Raw genomic sequence first — 20,078 nt, 5'->3', positions numbered from 1 at the left:
TCTGCCATCTCCTTGATGGTGGCTCAAGCTTGTCCTGTACTGGATTGTATACCCAATGCTTAGTAGAAGTGTTGAGTCACAGAATGAGTGAATATTTGTATGTAGCTCAAGGAAAGTTATGGTGGGAGGTGTCTAGGGGGTCTCTTAAGGGGTTGGCTGAGAATGCTGTGTAGATAAGTGAAAAGTAGTGTTTCCTTCTTCTGTGTACGTGCCGGATGAGTGGGAGGTGCCTCGAGAGAAGATCACCCTCCTACGAGAGCTGGGGCAGGGATCCTTTGGTATGGTGTATGAGGGCAATGCCAAGGATATCATCAAAGGCGAGGCAGAGACCCGAGTTGCTGTGAAGACTGTCAATGAGTCAGCCAGTCTCCGAGAACGGATCGAGTTCCTCAACGAGGCATCAGTCATGAAGGGATTCACCTGCCATCATGTGGTGAGTGTGGCTGGGGTGGGGCAGAGGCTTCCTTTTATGCTCCTTGTTAACTTGCCTCTACCCTCTAGAGCTGCCCAGGAACCTGGGTGCAGACTGATGCTCACCCTCCATCCTGTTAAGAAACCTATCCTGAAGATGTTGGGAAGTGACATCTCCCTTCTCCACCATATCTTTTCCCAGCTTACCTAGAATCAAACTCTATAACTGTTCTGTCACTTTCTAGAATCTTCCTTTGCTTCTCAGACTTTCCCATTGATTTTTGTATTGTTACATCTATTTCTTCTTCTTGGCTTCCCTGTAACCCTTAACCAATGAAAGGCCACCCCTTTGTACCTGCCCCCATTCTTGTTTCTCCCCGAAGCCAAAAGTTAACTTTCCCTGCCTTTCTGATCCCAGAGTGGGCTCTTTATTTTTTGTTGAGCCTTGTATTCTTTTATCCTGATCAGGCATATTTAGGGGCCCCTTTTATATGACCTCTGCTGCAGTACAAAATTTACCGATGAGTTTATTATAACCTGGAACAGTATGGGTTTACTTATAGGAGCATAGACAATTTGCATAGGTAGCTGCAGCTCCAAAAACTCACTCTAGCATGAGTGATAAATCATGAAAACTGGAATCTCAGGGCTCTCTGCACAACTTGCAGGTATTCAGAGAGATTGAGAATCTATTCTTTGTAGAGCTTTTACTATTTATATAAGCTTGGAAAGGGGAGGCAGTAGTTGTCTTGTGAATCTTACAAGTTTTAGGAACTTTCTTAGACTTTTCAATTGTTTTACTTCCTCAGTCTTAAGCTTCCCTCCAGGATGGAATGCTTCAGTTCAGAAGAAATTGCAGTGTATCAGCTCCTACATGCCCTGCTCTTGCTGATGTTGAAGCAGGTTCCTGGTCTCCCTCTTAGATATTCTATTGCAGGGAAGACAGTTCTCAAACTAGATGTGTGAATGGCATGTTAGGGGGAAAATGCTAGCATAGATTAAAAAAGAGAGAGGAAGAGGATTGTGGTGCATATTTGAGCAAAGTCTTAAAGGATGTGAGACTGAACCATGTGTACAGGCCAGGGAAAGCAAGAGCTGCAAAGATCTGGAGGTAAGAACATGGTTCATACACTAAGGAACATCAAGTGGGTGAGATTTTCTTGGGATGCTTTATACATGAGTGGGTCTGTTTGCTTCTCTATACCAGGGTTGGCCATGCTTCATCCAGGCATGGAGTAGCCTATGTGCTTTGGGCACCAGACGGAGAGTCCATGGTGAGCTGAAATAATACCTGGACCCTCTTTGAATCACCTTTATGTTTCTCTGCAGGTCCGCCTCCTTGGAGTGGTGTCCAAGGGCCAGCCAACACTGGTAGTGATGGAATTGATGGCTCATGGAGACCTCAAGAGTCACCTCCGTTCTCTGCGACCAGATGCTGAGGTGAGCTGCCTCTAGGTTCCTAGCAGGGCACCTGCTCTTAAGGGTACCAACCTCTCTAAGTACAAACCCATATTTTGACTTTGTAACCTGGGCTACCCTCCCCTTACCCTGCAAGAGGTGATTTAGATAGCAACAGAGAGCTAATTGTAACCCATGTTTTGACTTTAGAATAACCCAGGCCGTCCTCCTCCTACCTTGCAAGAAATGATTCAGATGACAGCAGAAATTGCTGATGGCATGGCATACTTGAATGCTAAGAAGTTTGTGCACCGGGACCTGGCAGCTCGGAACTGCATGGTTGCTCATGATTTTACCGTCAAAATTGGAGGTATGTCTTGGAATCCTTTAGTGAATGAGTGTGTGTGTGTATGCATGTGTGTGTGTGTGCATGCACATGCACATGTGTGTGTTATAGGGTGTGGGTAGAATGGCAGGTTCTGGGGTTCAGAACTCAGGTCCTCATGCTAATTGAAAAGTACTTTTACCTACTTCTGGGTACTTTTCTAGCCCAGAGGTCAACATTTCTGTTCTAGTTTCCTGTCTGCTTCTATCATAAGTAAGTAAGTAAATAAGTAAAACAACGTGGGGAGGAAGGAGTTTGTTTCAGCTTGTTGTTCGTCACTGAGGGAAGTCAGGACAGGAACTTGAAGCAGAAACCATGGAAGAATGGTGTTTGTTGGTTTTCTGTGGCTCATGCTTTGCTGGCTTTCACATATAGGTCAGGAGTGTCTGCCAAAGAAATGTGCTGTCCACAGTGGGATGGGCCCTCCTAAATCAGTGAACAATCAAGACAGTCCCCTGTAGACATACCCAGAGGCTAATCTGGTCTAGGTGATTCTTTAATGGAAGCTTTCCTCTCAGGTGACTCCAGCCTGTTTGGAGGATAGTTAATACTTCCTACTACAGGACTGAAGGTCGATCCCAAGAATGCAGAAGAAGGAGATAGTAGAAGCAGATGCCAAGTGCCTAGGTGTTGGGCTGGGGTGTGTGGATAGGATGGGAGAGCCCAGGGCATGAGATAAGATGCTGAGCTGAAAACCAAGAAGCAGGCATGGAAGCTTCTTAACTCATAGCACTTGCTTCTCCTCTACAAAACCAGTGAGAATCAGGAAGAGGCAAGGTCCCATAAAGATTTCACAAGACCCCTCCCCCGAAACATTAATTATGGGAACAGGTAGGGAGGTGAACCTATGTGTGATTCCAAGAGATATTCTACATAAGAATGGGAGTCATGCAAGAATGTGACCCAATTATCCTGCTTGAACTATATAAAGGAAGATGGGACATGATTCTGTATTTATGATCCTAAAGACCTTCTACATTAACACCCCCCCCAACCTGGGTGTGGTGATGCTTGTTTCCTGACACTTGGGGAGGTAGAGGTAGGAAGATCACTGTCATTCTCCGAGACATAGCAAATCCAAGGCTATCCTGGAATAGATGGGATTGTCTGAAAAAGCAAGAGATATAAGCAATGGGTATAGGAAGGGCCATGATTCTATTCACATAGCCACTCTGTGTAGTGGGATGTTACCATGTTGGAAGATGCACAGGAGAGAGTGGAGATGAGCCTGGATTGTGCAAAGGTAATGAGAAGTGAGACACATTGGACAGAGATGTAGAGGCAGAAAGGCTTGGTCGAGTACTGTTTGAGAGTGTGAGACAAAGGCAGGGTTAAAAGAAGAACCTGAGCTTTTGGTTTTTGGGTGAGTAGCTAAATCAAGGAAGCAGCAGGTTGGCTGGAAAAAGGGAAAAGGTCTGCTTGGGACACTGGGGAAGGAGTAGGTATGAAGGGTAAATTGATGAGAGTTTCAGGCCAGATTGTTGTTTCTTTATCACTGGGTACCTCTTTTCCCCTTCCTTTACATGGTAGCCCCTGTTCTCCAGCCACAGCCTCAGGTACAGCCCTATAATCCCATCTTGGTGAATTTGCCTACTCCCTCTAGTGGTGTTGTATGGAGTGGAGCACTCGAGATGCTAGATTGATGAACTGAAAAACATGTGAAATGTTTGTTGTCAGACTTTGGAATGACAAGGGATATCTACGAGACAGATTACTATCGGAAAGGGGGCAAGGGCCTGCTGCCTGTGCGGTGGATGTCACCCGAGTCCCTGAAGGATGGAGTCTTTACTGCTTCTTCTGATATGTGGTGAGTCACGCATGCATGGATGGATGTCTGTACTGGGTTTGGACTCCTGTAGGAGTCCTACTAATGTGTTCAGGAGGAGGTGCTGGAATGAATGTGGTTCCTTACATGTCTATCCTTATATACTGATTGAGAATGGTTTAAGAAAAATTTATTTTTGTATTATAAAATAAACTAGTGTGTGTGTGTGTGTGTGTGTGTTTATTTGCATACTGTAAGGAGTCTTTCTTTATCCCGCTAGCCAGCTCACAAATAATGACTCAGAGAGCTCAGCCTATAGCTTAGGCTTGTTCCTACCTAGCTCTAATAACTTAAATTAACCCACTTAAATTAATCTACATTCTATCACATACATTACCTCTCTTCCATCTTTTACCTCCTGTTTCCTCTCTGTCTCCTGCCTCTTGATTCCTCCTCCTCTTCCTTTCTCTTCCCAGAAATCCTGCCTATGCCTCCCACCTAGCTATTGGCTGTTCAGCTCTTTATTAAACCAATCACAGCATTATATCTTTACACAGTGTACAACTATCCCACAACAGTGCATGCACATGTGTAAATGTGGAAGGCAGATGACAGCTTGGGCATAGTTCCTCCTCAGCTGCCGTGCTTTATTTTTCAAAACAAAGTCTCTCACTGGCCTGAAATTTGCTAAGTCAGCCAGGTTTAGGGGCCAGAGATCTTGGGATCCTCCTGTCTCTGTCTCCCCTGTGTTGGGATTACAAGTGCTCACCCCCAGCCCCAGCTTCCCCCACTCCCCATTTTCATGTGTATATGTGTGTATGATTGTTTGCTTGTGTGTACACACCAAGTGCGCACTCGTGTGTGTTCATGCATGTAGAGGTCTCAGGTTGATATTGAGAATCATCGTTGACTGCTCTTCTGCTTTATCCACTGAGGCAGGATCTCTTGTCAAACCCTTGTCTGAGACTGAAACTACAGCCAGGTTACTGTGCCACCTGGGGATTTGAACTTCCATCCTCAGACTTGTGGGGGAAGCTCATGAGCCACCGGGTCATCTCCCCAGCTAGCTCTGCTTTTACACACACACACACACACACACACACACACACACACACACACACACACACGAACATGGATAGGTATGTGTGTGTGTTTCTATTGGGGGAGACATGACACAGCACACATGTGGAAGTCAAAGGACAACTTATGGGAGTCAGTTCTCTCCTTCTACCATATGGGTCCTTGGGATCTAACTTGGGTCATTGGGGCTTGGCAGCAAGAGCCTTTGCCCACTGAGATACATTGCTGGCCTGGCCTGTGTATTCAGCTCTTTATATGGGTTTTGGGAATCATGTTTTTGTGCAAAGCACTTTGACAACTGAGCTATTGCTTCAGTCTGTCAGTTGTTTTATTAGTTGAGAGAGAGATGGCGTGTGTGTTTCATTGGCTTCTTTGCCAACTTCTCTCAATTGTCATTGACAGGTCCTTTGGTGTGGTCCTTTGGGAAATCACCAGCCTGGCTGAACAGCCTTACCAAGGCCTGTCAAACGAACAGGTGTTGAAATTTGTCATGGATGGAGGCTATTTGGATCCACCTGATAACTGTCCAGAGAGACTGTAAGTATAGAGAAGATGTTTGACCTTAATACATGTTTTGTGTCTGCATATCCCATGTATATATGTGTGGATTAGGTTTGCAGGCCTTATGGCCACATGTATGTTTGTATAGCATGCCTTGTGTTTGCATATTGCATTTTGGATGCATATTACATTTTTAGATGTGCCTACATATCTGCTTATGTTTGCATACATTTATGCCTCTGCATGTGTCATGCAGTAACATGTATATATTTCCATAAATTTTTAATCTTATGTATATGAGTGTTTTCCTGTATGTATGTATGTGCATAACTTACACACCTGGTGTCCAAGGAAACCCGAAGAGGGTGTTACATCCCCTGGACAGAGTTACAGGTCATCTTCAAGAGGAGAAGTGCTTTTTTTTTTTTTAAATGTACTTGTACATACATGTGTGGAGGCCAGAGGACCACCTTGGGGGTCACCCTCAGAAGTATCATTCACCTGCACTGAGACGTAGCCTTACATTGGTGATCCTCTCAATGACTCAGGACCCTCCTACTTCCACCCCACACCTGGGATTGTAAGTGTAGACATTTTTTAGGTAGGTTCTGAGGACCCAACTTAGACTCGAGGGGCAAAACACTTTACTGACCCAGCCATCTCCCAACCTCGCATATAACCATATTTGTGTTTGTGTCTGTGTTTTCATGTACATGCTTGCATTTGTCTTGTATTTCTAGTTTTCTCTTCCCAGTCAAACTTTTCTGGTCATTGCCTTATCAAGGCTCTTTCCTAACCACACCAGTTTGTCACTGGTACAGAAGTGGGGAGGTACCTGTGGTTCGTTTTAAAAGTCAACTTGACACAATCTAGAATAGTGTTGGAGGAGAATATCACTGACAGTTTGCTGGGTAACACAGGCCTGTTGGCATGTCTGTGGGGGCCTTGTTTTATGTTAATTGATGTCACCTATCACCCCACTATTTGTGGCACCATTTTTTTTTTAGGACCTGAACTGTATTATGCAGAGAAACAAAGCTAAACAAGCATGCACACACACTCATTTTATATCTTCTCTTGACAGTGCATGCGATGGAACTAGCTGTTTTAAATTCCCGCTGCCTTCATTTCCCTACTCTGATGGACTGCAGCCTTGAATTGGGAGCTAAAATTAACCCATCTCCCCAGGTGTCTTTTATTGGGACATTTTGTCATCATAGCAACTGGAAAGGAAGCTTAGCCCTAGGAGAGGTTCACAACCTTTCCCTAAAGGCTGTGTGATAAACATTGACAGCATGATGGCCCTGTGCAGTTGTTGCTTGAATACAGTCATAGGCATTGCACAGATGCATGGATGGGACCATGTGCGTGTGTTAGCTGTTACTACTAGGAAATACCTGAGGAGTTCAGGTCAAAGAAAGACTTACTGTGACTCACAGTTTCAGTCTCAATCCATGCTCACTCAGCTGCTTAGAGCTCTGGTGAGGCAGAAGATCAAGGGGTAGGAAGAGAGCGGGACTGAGGCTAGAGGTAAAATATACCCCAGAGATATACATTCCTCCAGTGACCTACTTCCTCCAACAAAGCCCTTCCTCTTTAGAGTTCTCTTACTCCATTGATGGTTTCATCCAGTCACTGGCTTAGTACCTTACCGATCCAATCACTTCCCCAGAGCTCTACCTCAAAACATTGTTGCATCAACAGCTCAGTACTAGGAGGGCATCTAAGAATCAGCACAAAATCTCGTGACAATAAAACTTTATAAACACATGCAGGGTAGCAGATTTGATTCAAGGTCTAAAATTTGCTCCAGAGCAAGTTACATGGGAAAAAGGAGAAGGTCTAATGAAGATGCAAGCCCTTTGCTCCTGTTAGAGTGCTTTGGGCTGAGTAAAGGAGAAGCCTGGGGCTCTTGGGGGAACCTGTTAGGACAAGGATTTGGCTCTTGTATGATGTTAGGCACTAGTGTACCTCAGTCCTACAAATACTGCATAGCCCACCAGGCTGGTTCTATGACTAAGGAAGGCTCCTTTTAACATTTTCTTTTGACATATGAGAAACTGGCTATCTGTGTTCAGCTCATATAGCTGTAAATGCTAAGGATCAATGATACTAGCCCTGAAGTGTCCGTAAGCCTAGAATGACTGTGAGGCATGGCCAGGCCTTAGCAAGCAGCTCCAGGCAGGACTGAAACACAACATTTCTGAGGCACAGAAGATTGGGGATGTGTAAGGTGTCTGTCCAGTTTCTGTTTTATCTCTGTTACCATGGTAAAACCTGATCAAAAGAAATTTAGGGGAGGAAGGACTTATTTGGATCACTGGTGGGGAAGTCAAAGTAGGAAGCAGCTAGTCACGTCACATCCGCTGTCAAGAGCAGAGAGAGATGAGTGTGGTCTCTGCTTGTTTGCTCTCAGCTTGCTTTTCACATTCTCATGAAATTTGGGAGCCCCTGCCCAGGGTGTAGTGTTATCCACAAAGAGCCAAGTCTTCCAGCATCACCTGACAATCAAGACAACCCCCGTGGGCATGTGTACAGCCCATCCAAACTTTTATCAGTTGGGGTTCTCTCCACAGTTGATAGCTTCTTGGGCTCCATGATGTTGTTTTCTCCTTAGCCCTTTCCTCTTTCCACCCCATTCCTTCCTTTCCCTATCTTTTCCTTCCCTTTCCGTTTCCCCTTCTCTTTTCCTTTGTACCCCCCTTCCTCTACTGAGCACCATCCCTCTTTGTGTTTTAGTTTAGAGGCACTGGCCTCAACTAAGTTGCCAGGTCTGAAAGTCTAACCTGGCAGCCTTGAATTTTTAGTCATTCCACTCTAGCCTCCCAAGTTGCTGGGATGACAGGCCTGCACTACCAAAGTTTTCTAGCTTTTCTAAAGTGTCTTCCAGTCCCACTGGTTGTCAGTCCAGCTACAGCCAACGTGACGACTCTTACTACTTGGATAATGGGGCTGGGTAGGAGGGAGCTGCTTGGCTGAACATCGAGTCTCATCCACGCTGGTTCATGTCCCCACAGGACTGACCTGATGCGCATGTGCTGGCAGTTCAACCCCAAGATGAGGCCAACCTTCCTGGAAATTGTCAACCTGCTCAAGGATGACCTCCACCCTAGCTTTCCAGAAGTTTCCTTCTTCTACAGCGAAGAGAACAAGGCTCCTGAGAGCGAGGAGCTGGAGATGGAGTTCGAGGACATGGAGAATGTCCCGTTGGATGGGTCCTCTCACTTTCACAGGGAAGAGGCTGGGGGCCGGGAGGGAGGGTCCTCTCTGAGCATTAAACGGACCTATGACGAACACATCCCATACACCCACATGAACGGGGGCAAGAAGAATGGGCGCGTGCTCACACTACCCAGGTCCAACCCTTCCTAACAGTGCCTGTCGGGGAAGGATTCTTTCTTTTTTAAAACTCTTCTATAGTTTGACCGCCTCCAGGAAACTCAGGATTATCAGGACTCCATCCAGATGTGAAACTGAGCTCAGAGATAGTTCATACACGTTTCTGTTTGTCTGTTGACCTAAGTATACAGGTGTGATTGCCAACTCCACAGGCCTGTGGAGGGCTAACTGTGAACCTAGAGGGGTTTGGCTTTCCACGGCCACACCCCCTCCCCCATCCAGGTTTCAAACCAGGATTTTATTATTGTTGTTGCTACTTTCCTCATAGACTGAGATAATGCACCTGTTTGTACAGGGATTTTTCTTTTCTTGCTAGTGTCTGAGTTACAGTTAGTTGTGAAAGACAGAGTTTATTTATGGAGCACAAGTCAGTAAGCAAAGGGGAGACAGACAGAAAAACAAACAAACAAACACCCAACCCACAGAACCCTGTTCTAGAATTATGTGCTTTGCAGGGTTGGGTTTGAAAAGGTTTCGTTAATCTGAGAGAAGGATTTTATTTTATTTTAGAATTTTTTTTTCTCTCATTTACAAAATCAGTTCCTCAAATTGACCAATAGCTGCTGCTTTTGTATTTTATTTTGAGAAAGGGTGTGTAGTACTTAGAGTGGACTCATGTTCACACCTGTGTTTGCTTGTGTGTGTGTTGTGTCCAGGCTAGAGATCACAGGGTGGGGTGGGGGTTGTGTGTGTGTAAAATAGTATCTGGACTGATGCTTGGGGAATTGGCTCATGAAGCTCCTGCCGCTTGGAGTGGGTGACCCCTCCTTTTTTCTTCCTTCTCACTAACTCAGCATCTGTTTGTGTCCTCCAGAGATGCTCCTCAGTCATGTCAGAAGTCTTGCTCAGGTGTCTTCTTTCCCTCCCTTTGACAATGTTTTCTGAAAACTGAGGGAGGACCGTTTGGTCTGGATTCATCAAGAGTGTTTGGAAGACCAAACAAAGCCAAGGACACACAGACACACACATATACACACACCATGGAAGTAGAAAGAAGTCAGATGACAATTATGAGACTATATATGTAACATATTTAATGTTTAAGGAATCTCTGGCATGAGCCTAATAAATTATTGTTTCCTTGGGGGCAGGAGAAATAGTGGGCACACCTGCCTCTGTGGGGAGACAGGAAATGCAGGAGTGGCCTCTGTGTTTGGTCTTCAAAGCACACATTTCTTCTGGGAATTATACCACATTAGCTGCTAGCCCTTCAGGACACAGTGAGGTCTTGCAGAGTATATGGGAAACTGGATTTTTTTTGACTGGTTCTGCTAGCAAGATGGACTGGATGTTTCTTGCTTGGTGGTTATCTGGAGTTGAGCTGGCCTTCCAGAGCACCTGTGTTCATCTTTGGGTTTTTTTTGCTTGTGTACCTCACCTCTCCAAGGCCTACATGTTGCTCAATCATTGTATAAACATGCAAACTCATCCCAAAGACCAACGACACAGATGGACTTTGAGAACACTAAGCAATATATAAGGAGATGCATCCTTGGGATGGCTGTTGGTTTCCTCCACCCTTGGGGCATCAGCTATTCTCCACACTAAACCCCACAGCTGCTCTTGGTGCCCAGGGACCTCAGCTCGGGCCGGTGTGGTGCCTGAGTCTATTTCTCAGGTGCTTATGTTGCAGTCCCTGGAGACTATAGTCTGGAGGAGACAACATCAGACTTTCTTCCCATCGCCAAGAACTTGTGAAAGATTGTGAACCCACAGCTTCTTCTTGTTGCATAAAGCCACAGCTGCTCAAGTAAAAGAAGCAAACAACCATGGTGAACTCATGAATCGGGGCTCAAAATCCTCCCACACATTCTTCCCTGCGTGCATTTCCCCACAAATATTTGATACCTTTCTTCTCCTCTAGGAGATGTGAGATGAAGACACAATGTCCACCCCAAAATCCTCTTAAATATTGGTTGAAAACCTAAGTAGGCACAAATTCTGATTGCCAGTTGCTGTCAAATTTATATTAGAAAAGTGACAGATGTAAAAATGTTACCAGGGAACTCAGTGACTGGTACAAGAAGCCAGAGTCACAGTCGTTTTCACCCAAATCACTTTGTAAATAGAGGGTCTGTGTATCAATGGAAGACATGTAGGTCTGATATTTGTTGTTTATTTTTCCTCTTTACAGTAAATTTGTAGTGGTCAGATGCTACACTAGCAGGAATTTCCACATTTTTCTAATTCAAAAGGTTTTCTTATATTACTGGGGAAAGTATTTATTTTAATATATAAAATCACTCTTGAAAATCACTTTTGTAAAAAAAAAATGGTGTGCATGTAATTTTTTTTTTTTTATCAAGGAAAAAAATAAAACCAGGTGAGTGTGGGCCATGCTTTTATTTCTCTCAGCACAGTCTACCTCAGTGTCTTGTTAGGATGAGGTTCAGACACAGGCGTCCAGGCTTTGGAATTCTGGCTGGATTGCACTCTGAGTTGGGGGAGCTGTGTACCTGTTGATTTCTGAATGCCAGGGACTAGGAGAGGTTTTGAGGGATGGAGTTGGGGTGAAGTTAGAGCCTTCCTGTGAACCCAGATTCTTCTCTTCACTGATATCCTTCTGAGTCTAACCTCCTTTGTTGATGCACACTCCTCACACATAAGCCAGGCTTCAGTCTATCTCAGTTTAGCCTCTCTGTGAGGCCCCTCACCCAAGGTCTTTGGGTGAGAGGTGATGAGGCTGTGGACCAGTACCTGCAGCTGTCACATGAAAACCCCCAGACATGAATGCAAAGGCACTCTGTTTCTCTGACCATTGTTTCTCCTAATCCTTTTCAGACCTATGAGGGCTTTGGGTGTTTATGGTCACCTTCTACACAAATAGGATGAAGGCATTTGCAGCAAGTGCTAATCTCTTGAACATAACTTAAGCAATAAGTAGGAACCCTATGCTGGGATTTGGTTGACTCCAAGCTGACACTGTTTGGCCTTGTGCAATTTTGAGCACTCTGGAAGTCAAGGCAGGGCCATCATGGCCCCTGTTTTCAAGTTTCACTGTCCTCTTTTCACTTTGAGATATTGTCCTTGGTAATTCACTCTTCCCCGTCTCCTCTGGAGAGGTGTACCAACTTGGGATGGCCCTATCAGAAAGGACTTCACTAATTCCATCTTGATATCTACTGTTGCTGGGGAGGAAACAAGTAGCCATAGGGCCATAGGACTCATTTTGGCTTCAGAAGATAGCGTTCTAAGAAAAGAACCTTGGTACTTAGAATATCATGGCTGTCAGGAGAGTTTATAGTGATAGATGAGAGAGAAAAAGCAACAAAACCAGGTTCATTGATGCTTTTTGAATGTTTTGGAAGATGTCTCATTATTTTAAAACTCTTTTTATGATCGTGGGGAAAGCTACAGTCATTTCTTCCAGGATAGGAGCAGGCATGTTTTCTGTCTGCTTCAATGACGGCAAGCACACACCAGGAAGTGTTTATGCTCTTGGAGCCTTCTGGATGTTTCCCTTTCGTTTGAAGCTAATGGGAAGAGCATTAATGGTTTCCTGGATTTAGGCTGAGCACATTTTGGGAGAATGTGGAGACTGGTGGCAAGAGCTGCATATGGCTATTGGGGATGGTGTCACCAACACAAGCACAGGTCACCTTTGTTATCTTACCAGGACAGATAGTCTACCATGCAGAATCATTATCGGGTTAAGTGCTGTAAATTTATTTGAAGTCCACCATAGCGCTGACCAAAGGGCAGTAAGTATCACTGTGCAAGTCTGGTTCATACTGGCAATCTTGGTAAATGAGTGGCTGTCATTCTAGCAATGATTTTCCTATTTCATGACAGGTGGATATGTTCAGGATGCTAGCTGGTGAACATAGACTCTTCAAAAATTATGGTTTTGTTGGACAAGGGGAAAGAAAAATGCCGATTTTGTGTAAATGGTACACATAGGGTAGAGCCATTACAGAAAAACCTTTCAGAATGTTCCTCAGAATATGAATTTACACAAGAGATGAAGTTGGAGAATAGGAATAGCAGATTATCACTTGCTGCTTAAACTACACAAAATATGGCCTTTTAAGAGGCCATGACTGAGGCATATTTATTCTTTGGTGGTTCCTAAGAGATGGAGATCAGTTAGTATTTTAGCTTACTTGATAACAATCAAGGTCCAGAATCAGTCTCTGGTCAAATTTTTATCTTCATGTGGGCCATTAAGAAACACACACACACACACACACACACACACACACACACACACAAAATAGAACTTGTTAAAAACCAGATCATGGACCTGGGACTCTTATCATTTGAGAAGGAAGGAAGGGTCCTCAAATGTATGTGTGTGTATGTGTGTCCTTGCACATGTCCAGGAATGGCTTGTTTGGTTTTTATCCTTTGTATCAAAGTTGCTGCTCCTTGTCCCTTTATGTGCCTAGGTGGCTACACCCTGAATGTCGGCAGTGTGGGATCAAATGTGCCACACTGCTGTAGAAAACTCAGAAACACAAAACCCACCCCAAACACAGTGATGTTTCCCTACCAAGGCCAGGTAGCATCATGTACAGAATATGCCTTTTTTTTTATGTGAGGGGAGGGACTGAAATTGTTCTGCATGTACAATACAGGCTAATTACTTGTTTATATTAAAATCTGGAATAAATTATCAGAGACTGTTTTTTTATGTGGTATGCAGGTTGATCTGGGTGGGGCTGTGGCTTTGAGATTTTCTGCATTAAGTGACAACCTGGGAAACTGTGAGTTCTTTGTGTGTGAATGTTCATGTGTGCAAGTGCAAGCATGTGTCCAAAGGACAGTTTCAGATATTGTCTCTCAGGTGCTGTCCACCATTATTTTTGAGACAGGGTTTCTCATAGCTGACCAACCAGTGAACTCTGGTGATCTACCTATTTCTGCCTCTTTAGCACATGCCAGTGTGGCTGCCTTAAAAAAATATTGGTTTTTGGGTTTAAACATTTAAAAGGGGCTAATAAGTGCTTACAGCCACACTATAATGCAAAATGCATTTAGTTCAACTTAAAAGGTCCCCATAGCCTTCTACAGTGTCAAGCCTCCTTAGAAGTCAGCCAAGCCTCTTCCGGGACTCATGACAATCTCATCCCTCTAACCCCCTGTAAAATCAAAAGCAAAGAGCAAATCAACTACTTTCAGTATACAACAGCACAGGATATACATTACCATTCCAGAAAAGGAGGAAAGGGAGGTTACTGAGAAAATACTGGACCAAAGCAAGACCAAAACCCAGCTGGGCAAACAACAAGCTCTGCGCCTTCGTGTCTGATGTCAAAGCGCTCTTCAGATCTTCAACTCCTTTCAGCTTTGCTTACTGCAACCCACTTCTCTCCCTTGGGCTGGTCCCACTTCCACCCTGAAGCTTTCCTGGGCAGGTATCTCATGACTCTGACATCTCCAAAATCTTGGCGTCTCCAATGCAATCCACACACCTGGCTTCAGCAGCTTTTCTTAGATGTCAAGGGAGATTCCATAACTCCTTTCTTTTATTCTTTCTTGCTCTTAAAGCCAGAATCATGTGGCTGAATCTGCTAAGTTCTGCTGATTTCTGGGGCTGGAACTTGGCCCCCTCCTTCAGTTTTGTCTTCACCAGCTTTCTGTTGTTCATGGTTTCCTCCACTGTATTGCTTTTACTTTCTTTTCACAAGTTGGGAGCTTGTCTTTCTAGGCTCTTGCTCTCAGACCACCACTCCCTTTACTCCATTCATCATCAGGCTTTTCTTTAAACTTTTTATATCCCTGAGCACCAAACTTGGCTTCAGTGTTACATTTCCTGGTATTCTTAACTCCTCAAACTATGTATTTGTATTTTTCTTTTCTCAGCTTGCTCCTTTTCGTTATAGATCTGATTAAGACTGGTCACTAATACCCACACAAATGCAGTCTTGCAAAACCAATACAGGCTGTCTTGAAATCTCTGCCAAGGCCAGTAATTCAAAAGTCTTTAATTTAGCTTCAGACACATTTTTAGGACAAGGGGCAAAAGAAGCCACATTCTTTGTCAAAACATCACAAGAATGGTCTCTATGCCACTTATCCCCCTGAAACTTTTTTGAGCTGGGCTTCCACACTTTAAATCACCCTGAGCACTGTCTTCCATGCTCCCACTAGGATGACTCATTAAGCCTTTACTTGTTGACTTGTTGAGCCGTTTTGCCCAGTACATTTTTTTTTTTCCCTGAGATGAAGCTCTCTCTGTTTTTCAGGCTGGTCTTGAGTTTCTGGTATCAAGAAATTCTCTTGCTTCAGTATTCTAAGTAGCTCAGATTGAAAGACACATTCTACCATGCCTGGTTTTCTCAACAGCTTTTGGTGTGAGTGTGTGTGTGTGTGTGTGTGTGTGTGTGTGTGTGAGTGTGTGTGTGTGTGTGTGTGTGTCTGTGTGTGCATGAGTGTGTTCCACACAGCATATGTGAAGTCAGAGCAATCTTGCGAGAGTGTGCTCTCCTTCCTTCTACCTTGCTGGGGAAGACTGTTGTGTTCCTGTTGAGCTTTCTGAAGTCCTCCATGATAGCTGGCCAGCAGCAGCTCTCCTGTAATGGCCTCTCATCTCCCCACAGGAGTGCTGGAATTACAGATGTGTGTTACTACATCTGGATGGCTGAAGCTTGGGTGGTTAAGCGTGTGCAATGATCACATTTATTGGCTGAGTCATGTCACCAGCCCCTCAATAGCTTTTAGAATGTTTGTAGGTGTGTCCAATTTTTCACCATCTTTCTTTGGTACAGGGGTTTTCTTTGTATCTCTGGCTGGCCTGGAACTTGCTATGTAGGCCAGGCTGGCCTGGAACTCACAGAGATATTCCTGCCTCTGCCTCCCAAGTTCTGAGATTAAAAATCATATACCATCATGCCTGTCCCCAATTTTTCTTTGGAAAAAGTTAGATATTTGTTGTTTTCAATTTTCTTTTAAGAGTTGACTTTTGTTTTTGTGCATCTCCTCTATTATGGAATTGAAGTGGGGTCTAAGATTATCTTTAAAGACAAGGCCATCCTCCTGCTTCCATCTCAGGAGTCCTGGGGTTGCAGTTATGCTCTAGCAAACATAGTCTGTGACTTGCTGGGGCTGAAGCCCAGGGCTTCCTGCACAGCCATCACTCTCCATCACAGCCTATGTCATGTTGCTTTGGTCCCTCTGCTACTCACTTTGGATGCAGAGAATGACTGTGTTTATAGCCTCTTTCCCCAAGCTTTCAGTATGCATATTCACAGTACATGGCACTATGTATAATTTCTTTTTCTTTTTTGCACTCCCCATCCCTGCCCCAGGCACTGAGGATAGAATCCCCAAGTGCGTTACCACTGACCTGCAACCCTACCTTCTGTGCATAATTAAAAATTATTTCTTTATTTTAAAGATTTATGTTTAAATTATGTGTACCTATGTCTGTGTCTGATTATCTATGTGTGAGGACACATGTTCTTAGATACAGAAGATGGGTGTGAGAGTCCCTGGAGCTAGAGTTACACCTGGTCCTGTGTCACCTGATATGGGTGCTACAAACTGAACCTAGGTTCTTTGGGAGAATAGCAAGTGAGTCTTCTCTCCAGCTTCAATTTCATACATACATACATACATACATACATATGTATATATATTTTCCATATGATATATTCTGATTAAAGAGGATTTACTTTCACCATGTGTCTATGTGTCTGTGCATATGTCTTCAGGTACCCACAGAGGCCAGAGTGTTGGCTTCCTGGGAACTGGAGTTACAGGCAGTAGTCGGGCACCCTGTGGGTGCTGGGAACTTCAGCTTACTGGAACAGCATCAGGTGCTAGTAACCATTAATCTCCAGGTCCCTGCTAATACATTTCTTCAAAACCATGTTATTAGATTTATGTATGATTGAGCACCAGATGTACATACCACATGTATATGTGGAGGTCAGAGAACAATTTACAGGAGTCAGCTGTCTTCTAACACATGGGGCCCAGGGATCAAACCAGACAGTCTTGTTAGCAAGTATCTTTGTCTGCTGCCAAGCATCTCTGAATTCTGTTGGTGATAGACTGTGATATGGAAGTAGAAACCAAAACCCATTTCCTCCCCAAGTTTTTTTCTGGTCATGGCGTTTCTCAAGATGGCCAGGGTGCCATCTTGGCTCAACTTTAATTTATGTTTGCCTAGACTCTTTCCCTTCCACCCTGCAACAGCCACAGGTGCCTTGACAATGCTTTTGGAACTGTTCATGGCCCTGATCATGGTCCAGGAATATTAGCCAAAATAATTTGTTTTTGTCCAAGCTTAAATGTAAAACCAAAATAATTAACTAGAAGTGTAAATAAAAAATCATTGTCAAGTAGTGTTTGAAAATACTGCCAAGCTGTGTGGGGATGTCCCTCTGTATATGTTTCTTTTATTGGTTGATGAATAAAACACTGTTTGGTCAAAAGAGGCGTGGGTCATTTCTTTTGGATAATCCCATTGAGATCCACCAGCTTCCAGAGAACTCAGCTTCACTCCTGGCCTATGATGGCCAGGGAGAGGACACAGGAGAGGCTCCCCTCACAGAGTCCAGAGGGGTCTGGAGGGACCACTGCTTTCCCAAATACCAAAATAGAGAGAGTCCTTCCTACTAATCTAGGCGGTAGATTTGTATAGGAAATTCAGTTCTGGCTAACAAGGGAAAGGCCCGCTTTAGGGAGCCTCATTGATTTCAGAAAGGATTGGCTCATTTTAGGAGCTCTCTTCCAGGTTTGGGAAGAAAAAGAAATCTGACAATAAATTCTTCCCCAGTCTTTCCAAGCTTAATTAGGACGCCTCATCTCTGTATTCACAGCATCCTGCCTCATGAGAGATCTAGCTTTGGTTTTGCTTGAATGGATGGCTGGCCAACTGTGTGAGCAATTGAATGTATGGCGGGCAAATGTGGCCCATGGAACTGATTATTTGATTCCTTGATCTTGTTGCTGGTGTTTCTGTTTTGTCTTGTCCCTCTAAGAGGGAGCTGGACTGCTCTCAATCTGATTGACAGAGATTCCACCAGTATCTCCGGATTCTACCACGAGGGGCACCCTCTACACAGTATTGTTTGCTCTGTTTTGCATTTTTGTCTGCAAAAGTACGGTCCCCTTTGCTCTCACAGATGAGAAATTTCCAGTCATATCAGTCCATTTTTGTAGCCACCCTCAACCCTCCATGCCCCAGTCTCAGATAATCACTTGCTCCCACGAAGCTGTGTGAGGTAGAGATGGTCTTCAGCTGTTTTTTTTTTTTTTTTTTTTTCTGGGTTGGTCACATTTATTAATTGTCTATTTTGTTGAGTCATAAAATTTCTTCTAACGTGGGATCACCAACTCTAAACTTTCACTGTAAGGATTCAGGCATTATGCTGGCCTGCCTCCATCACCTGACAGAATGCACTCAGGTAGTACCCTGGTCAGCTCAGGGTTCCACAATTACTAATGTGGACACAGGTGCAAAGGACCCCTTTACAAGATGGACCCCTGCCCACTTACGCTCTCTACCTGCTCTCTCTTTCCTATTCTCTTTCCTGCTGTTTCCTGGGAGCAGGCAGGACTTTTCCTGCCTCCTTCTTTTCTTCTGTCCTTTCTGTGTCTCTGTGTCTCTTTACCTTATTTTCTTACCTATCCATCAATAAAACTTTCAATATGAGTCACATCTACAGGTCTCTGTGTTGTTCCCAAATTCTGAACCCCCAAGTCGCACAGAGACCCTATCTGATGGAAAAGCAAAGAGTCTTTAACAATTAACATTGTCATCAGTAAAAGCATCTTCCCCTCAGCCATTAGCTTTACAAAGGGGAAGATATTACTTTAATTCTGAAAGGCAAACTGCATCTTTTAGTCTCGAATTCTCCTAAAACCACTTTCATATCTTAAAGATGCTCTTAATCCCAAAGATGTGAGGAGAAAGACCACTGACCATTAGCCCCAGCCAGCCTCCATCATCAGGCACCAAATGCAACATACATGCCCTTTACATGTCCTCTCTATCACAGGTCACTGCCCTTCTCTGTCTGTCTGTCTTGTCTCTACTTCAAGACAGCCTTAACTCCCGCACCCAATAAATCTCTGTGTGAGATCTATTGTGTGCTGTGATCTCTGCAGCATTCCTTGGCTCTGCTCCTCCAAGGTACTCCACAGCATAAACCTCACATTAGTGCCAATGTCATGCTAGAATACCCTGGTGCCTGCACACCCCCCACTGGAGGTCTAGGTCACACTGGGACCCTATCCCTTATCTCCAGTCCACCTGAAACAGATCTGTCTTCTGACTCAACAATCACTGGACATCGTCCAGCAGCTACAACAGGTAAGTTTTCCCTTTGATCTTAAACGCCTCTCTGAATAGGATGGAGTGTTCAAGGGAGTGGCTGTTGAGTGTTCAGCATCCCTCTGGTATTCTTGGAGGCAGAGGTGTGCAAAGCTGCCACCTTATACAGTTGACTCTCTTCCCTGACCCCACCTCTGACCATTACCCTTGGGTGAGGCTCCACTTTCTGAGCTCGGCTTTAGCCTTTAGGCTTTATTTGAAAGTTCTGGTACCAGGTGCCATGTCATAGGCTTTTTAGTTCTGCCTGATGCCCAACCAATGAAATGATGATCCAGTGAATGGCTTGTGCCTTCCTCTTTTGCTCCTTTTGCATATTTGAAGGAATGGTATAGTTGACTCATGTGGTAGATTTATTTTTAACTTTTTGAGAATTCTCCACACTGATTTATGGAATAGCCGGACCTATTTTCAAATCCCTTTCCCCAGAGAATGAGTTATTTGGCTGTCCCACAGAAGAATATCACTTTTCAAGCAACACCCTGTTATAATATATATAAATGTTTTATATATATATATATATATATATATATATACATATATATATATATATGACTGAGAGAAAAAAATTAGTTCATGTATTATTTATCTTAGTACTATCATGTAATCAAATTCTGAATATTTCTATTGGCCACAAATTTATAGATAACATGCATAACTTAGTAAATTGCATTTTTAGTAGTAGCTACTAATCTGAAATAGATTGTATGTGAGATACAGAGAGGTACTCTTTCCTTTTTCTTTAAATATATATTTCAGAAAAACTATGAAAAGTAGATAATTTTATTTCATTATACTAATGGATTTTTACGAGAGAGACTTAGTTAATTCATGAAAATTATCAGTTTTGTTTTAGA

General features: G+C 43.8%; 1 protein-coding gene across 2 annotated transcripts in view; it reads left to right on the top strand.

The window, feature by feature from the left end:
* Window positions 1–13,554, top strand: part of Insr (insulin receptor) — a 139,090-nt gene extending 125,536 nt beyond the window's left edge. For both annotated transcript variants that reach the window (XM_051205295.1, XM_051205294.1), the window contains exons 16-21: window positions 189–433; window positions 1,741–1,851; window positions 2,020–2,179; window positions 3,872–4,001; window positions 5,442–5,576; window positions 8,558–13,554. In XM_051205295.1, the coding sequence (XP_051061252.1) occupies window positions 189–433; window positions 1,741–1,851; window positions 2,020–2,179; window positions 3,872–4,001; window positions 5,442–5,576; window positions 8,558–8,912 (1,136 nt within the window). In that variant the 3' untranslated portion in view covers window positions 8,913–13,554. The remainder of the gene's footprint in view (window positions 1–188; window positions 434–1,740; window positions 1,852–2,019; window positions 2,180–3,871; window positions 4,002–5,441; window positions 5,577–8,557) is intronic.
* Window positions 13,555–20,078: the final 6,524 nt, after the last annotated feature.

This window comes from Phodopus roborovskii, unplaced genomic scaffold, assembly GCF_943737965.1.
Source record: "Phodopus roborovskii unplaced genomic scaffold, PHOROB, whole genome shotgun sequence".
Classification (NCBI taxonomy): Eukaryota; Metazoa; Chordata; class Mammalia; order Rodentia; family Cricetidae; genus Phodopus; species Phodopus roborovskii.
Note: the sequence above shows the minus strand (reverse complement) of the source record. Positions and strands in the feature narration are given on the sequence as shown.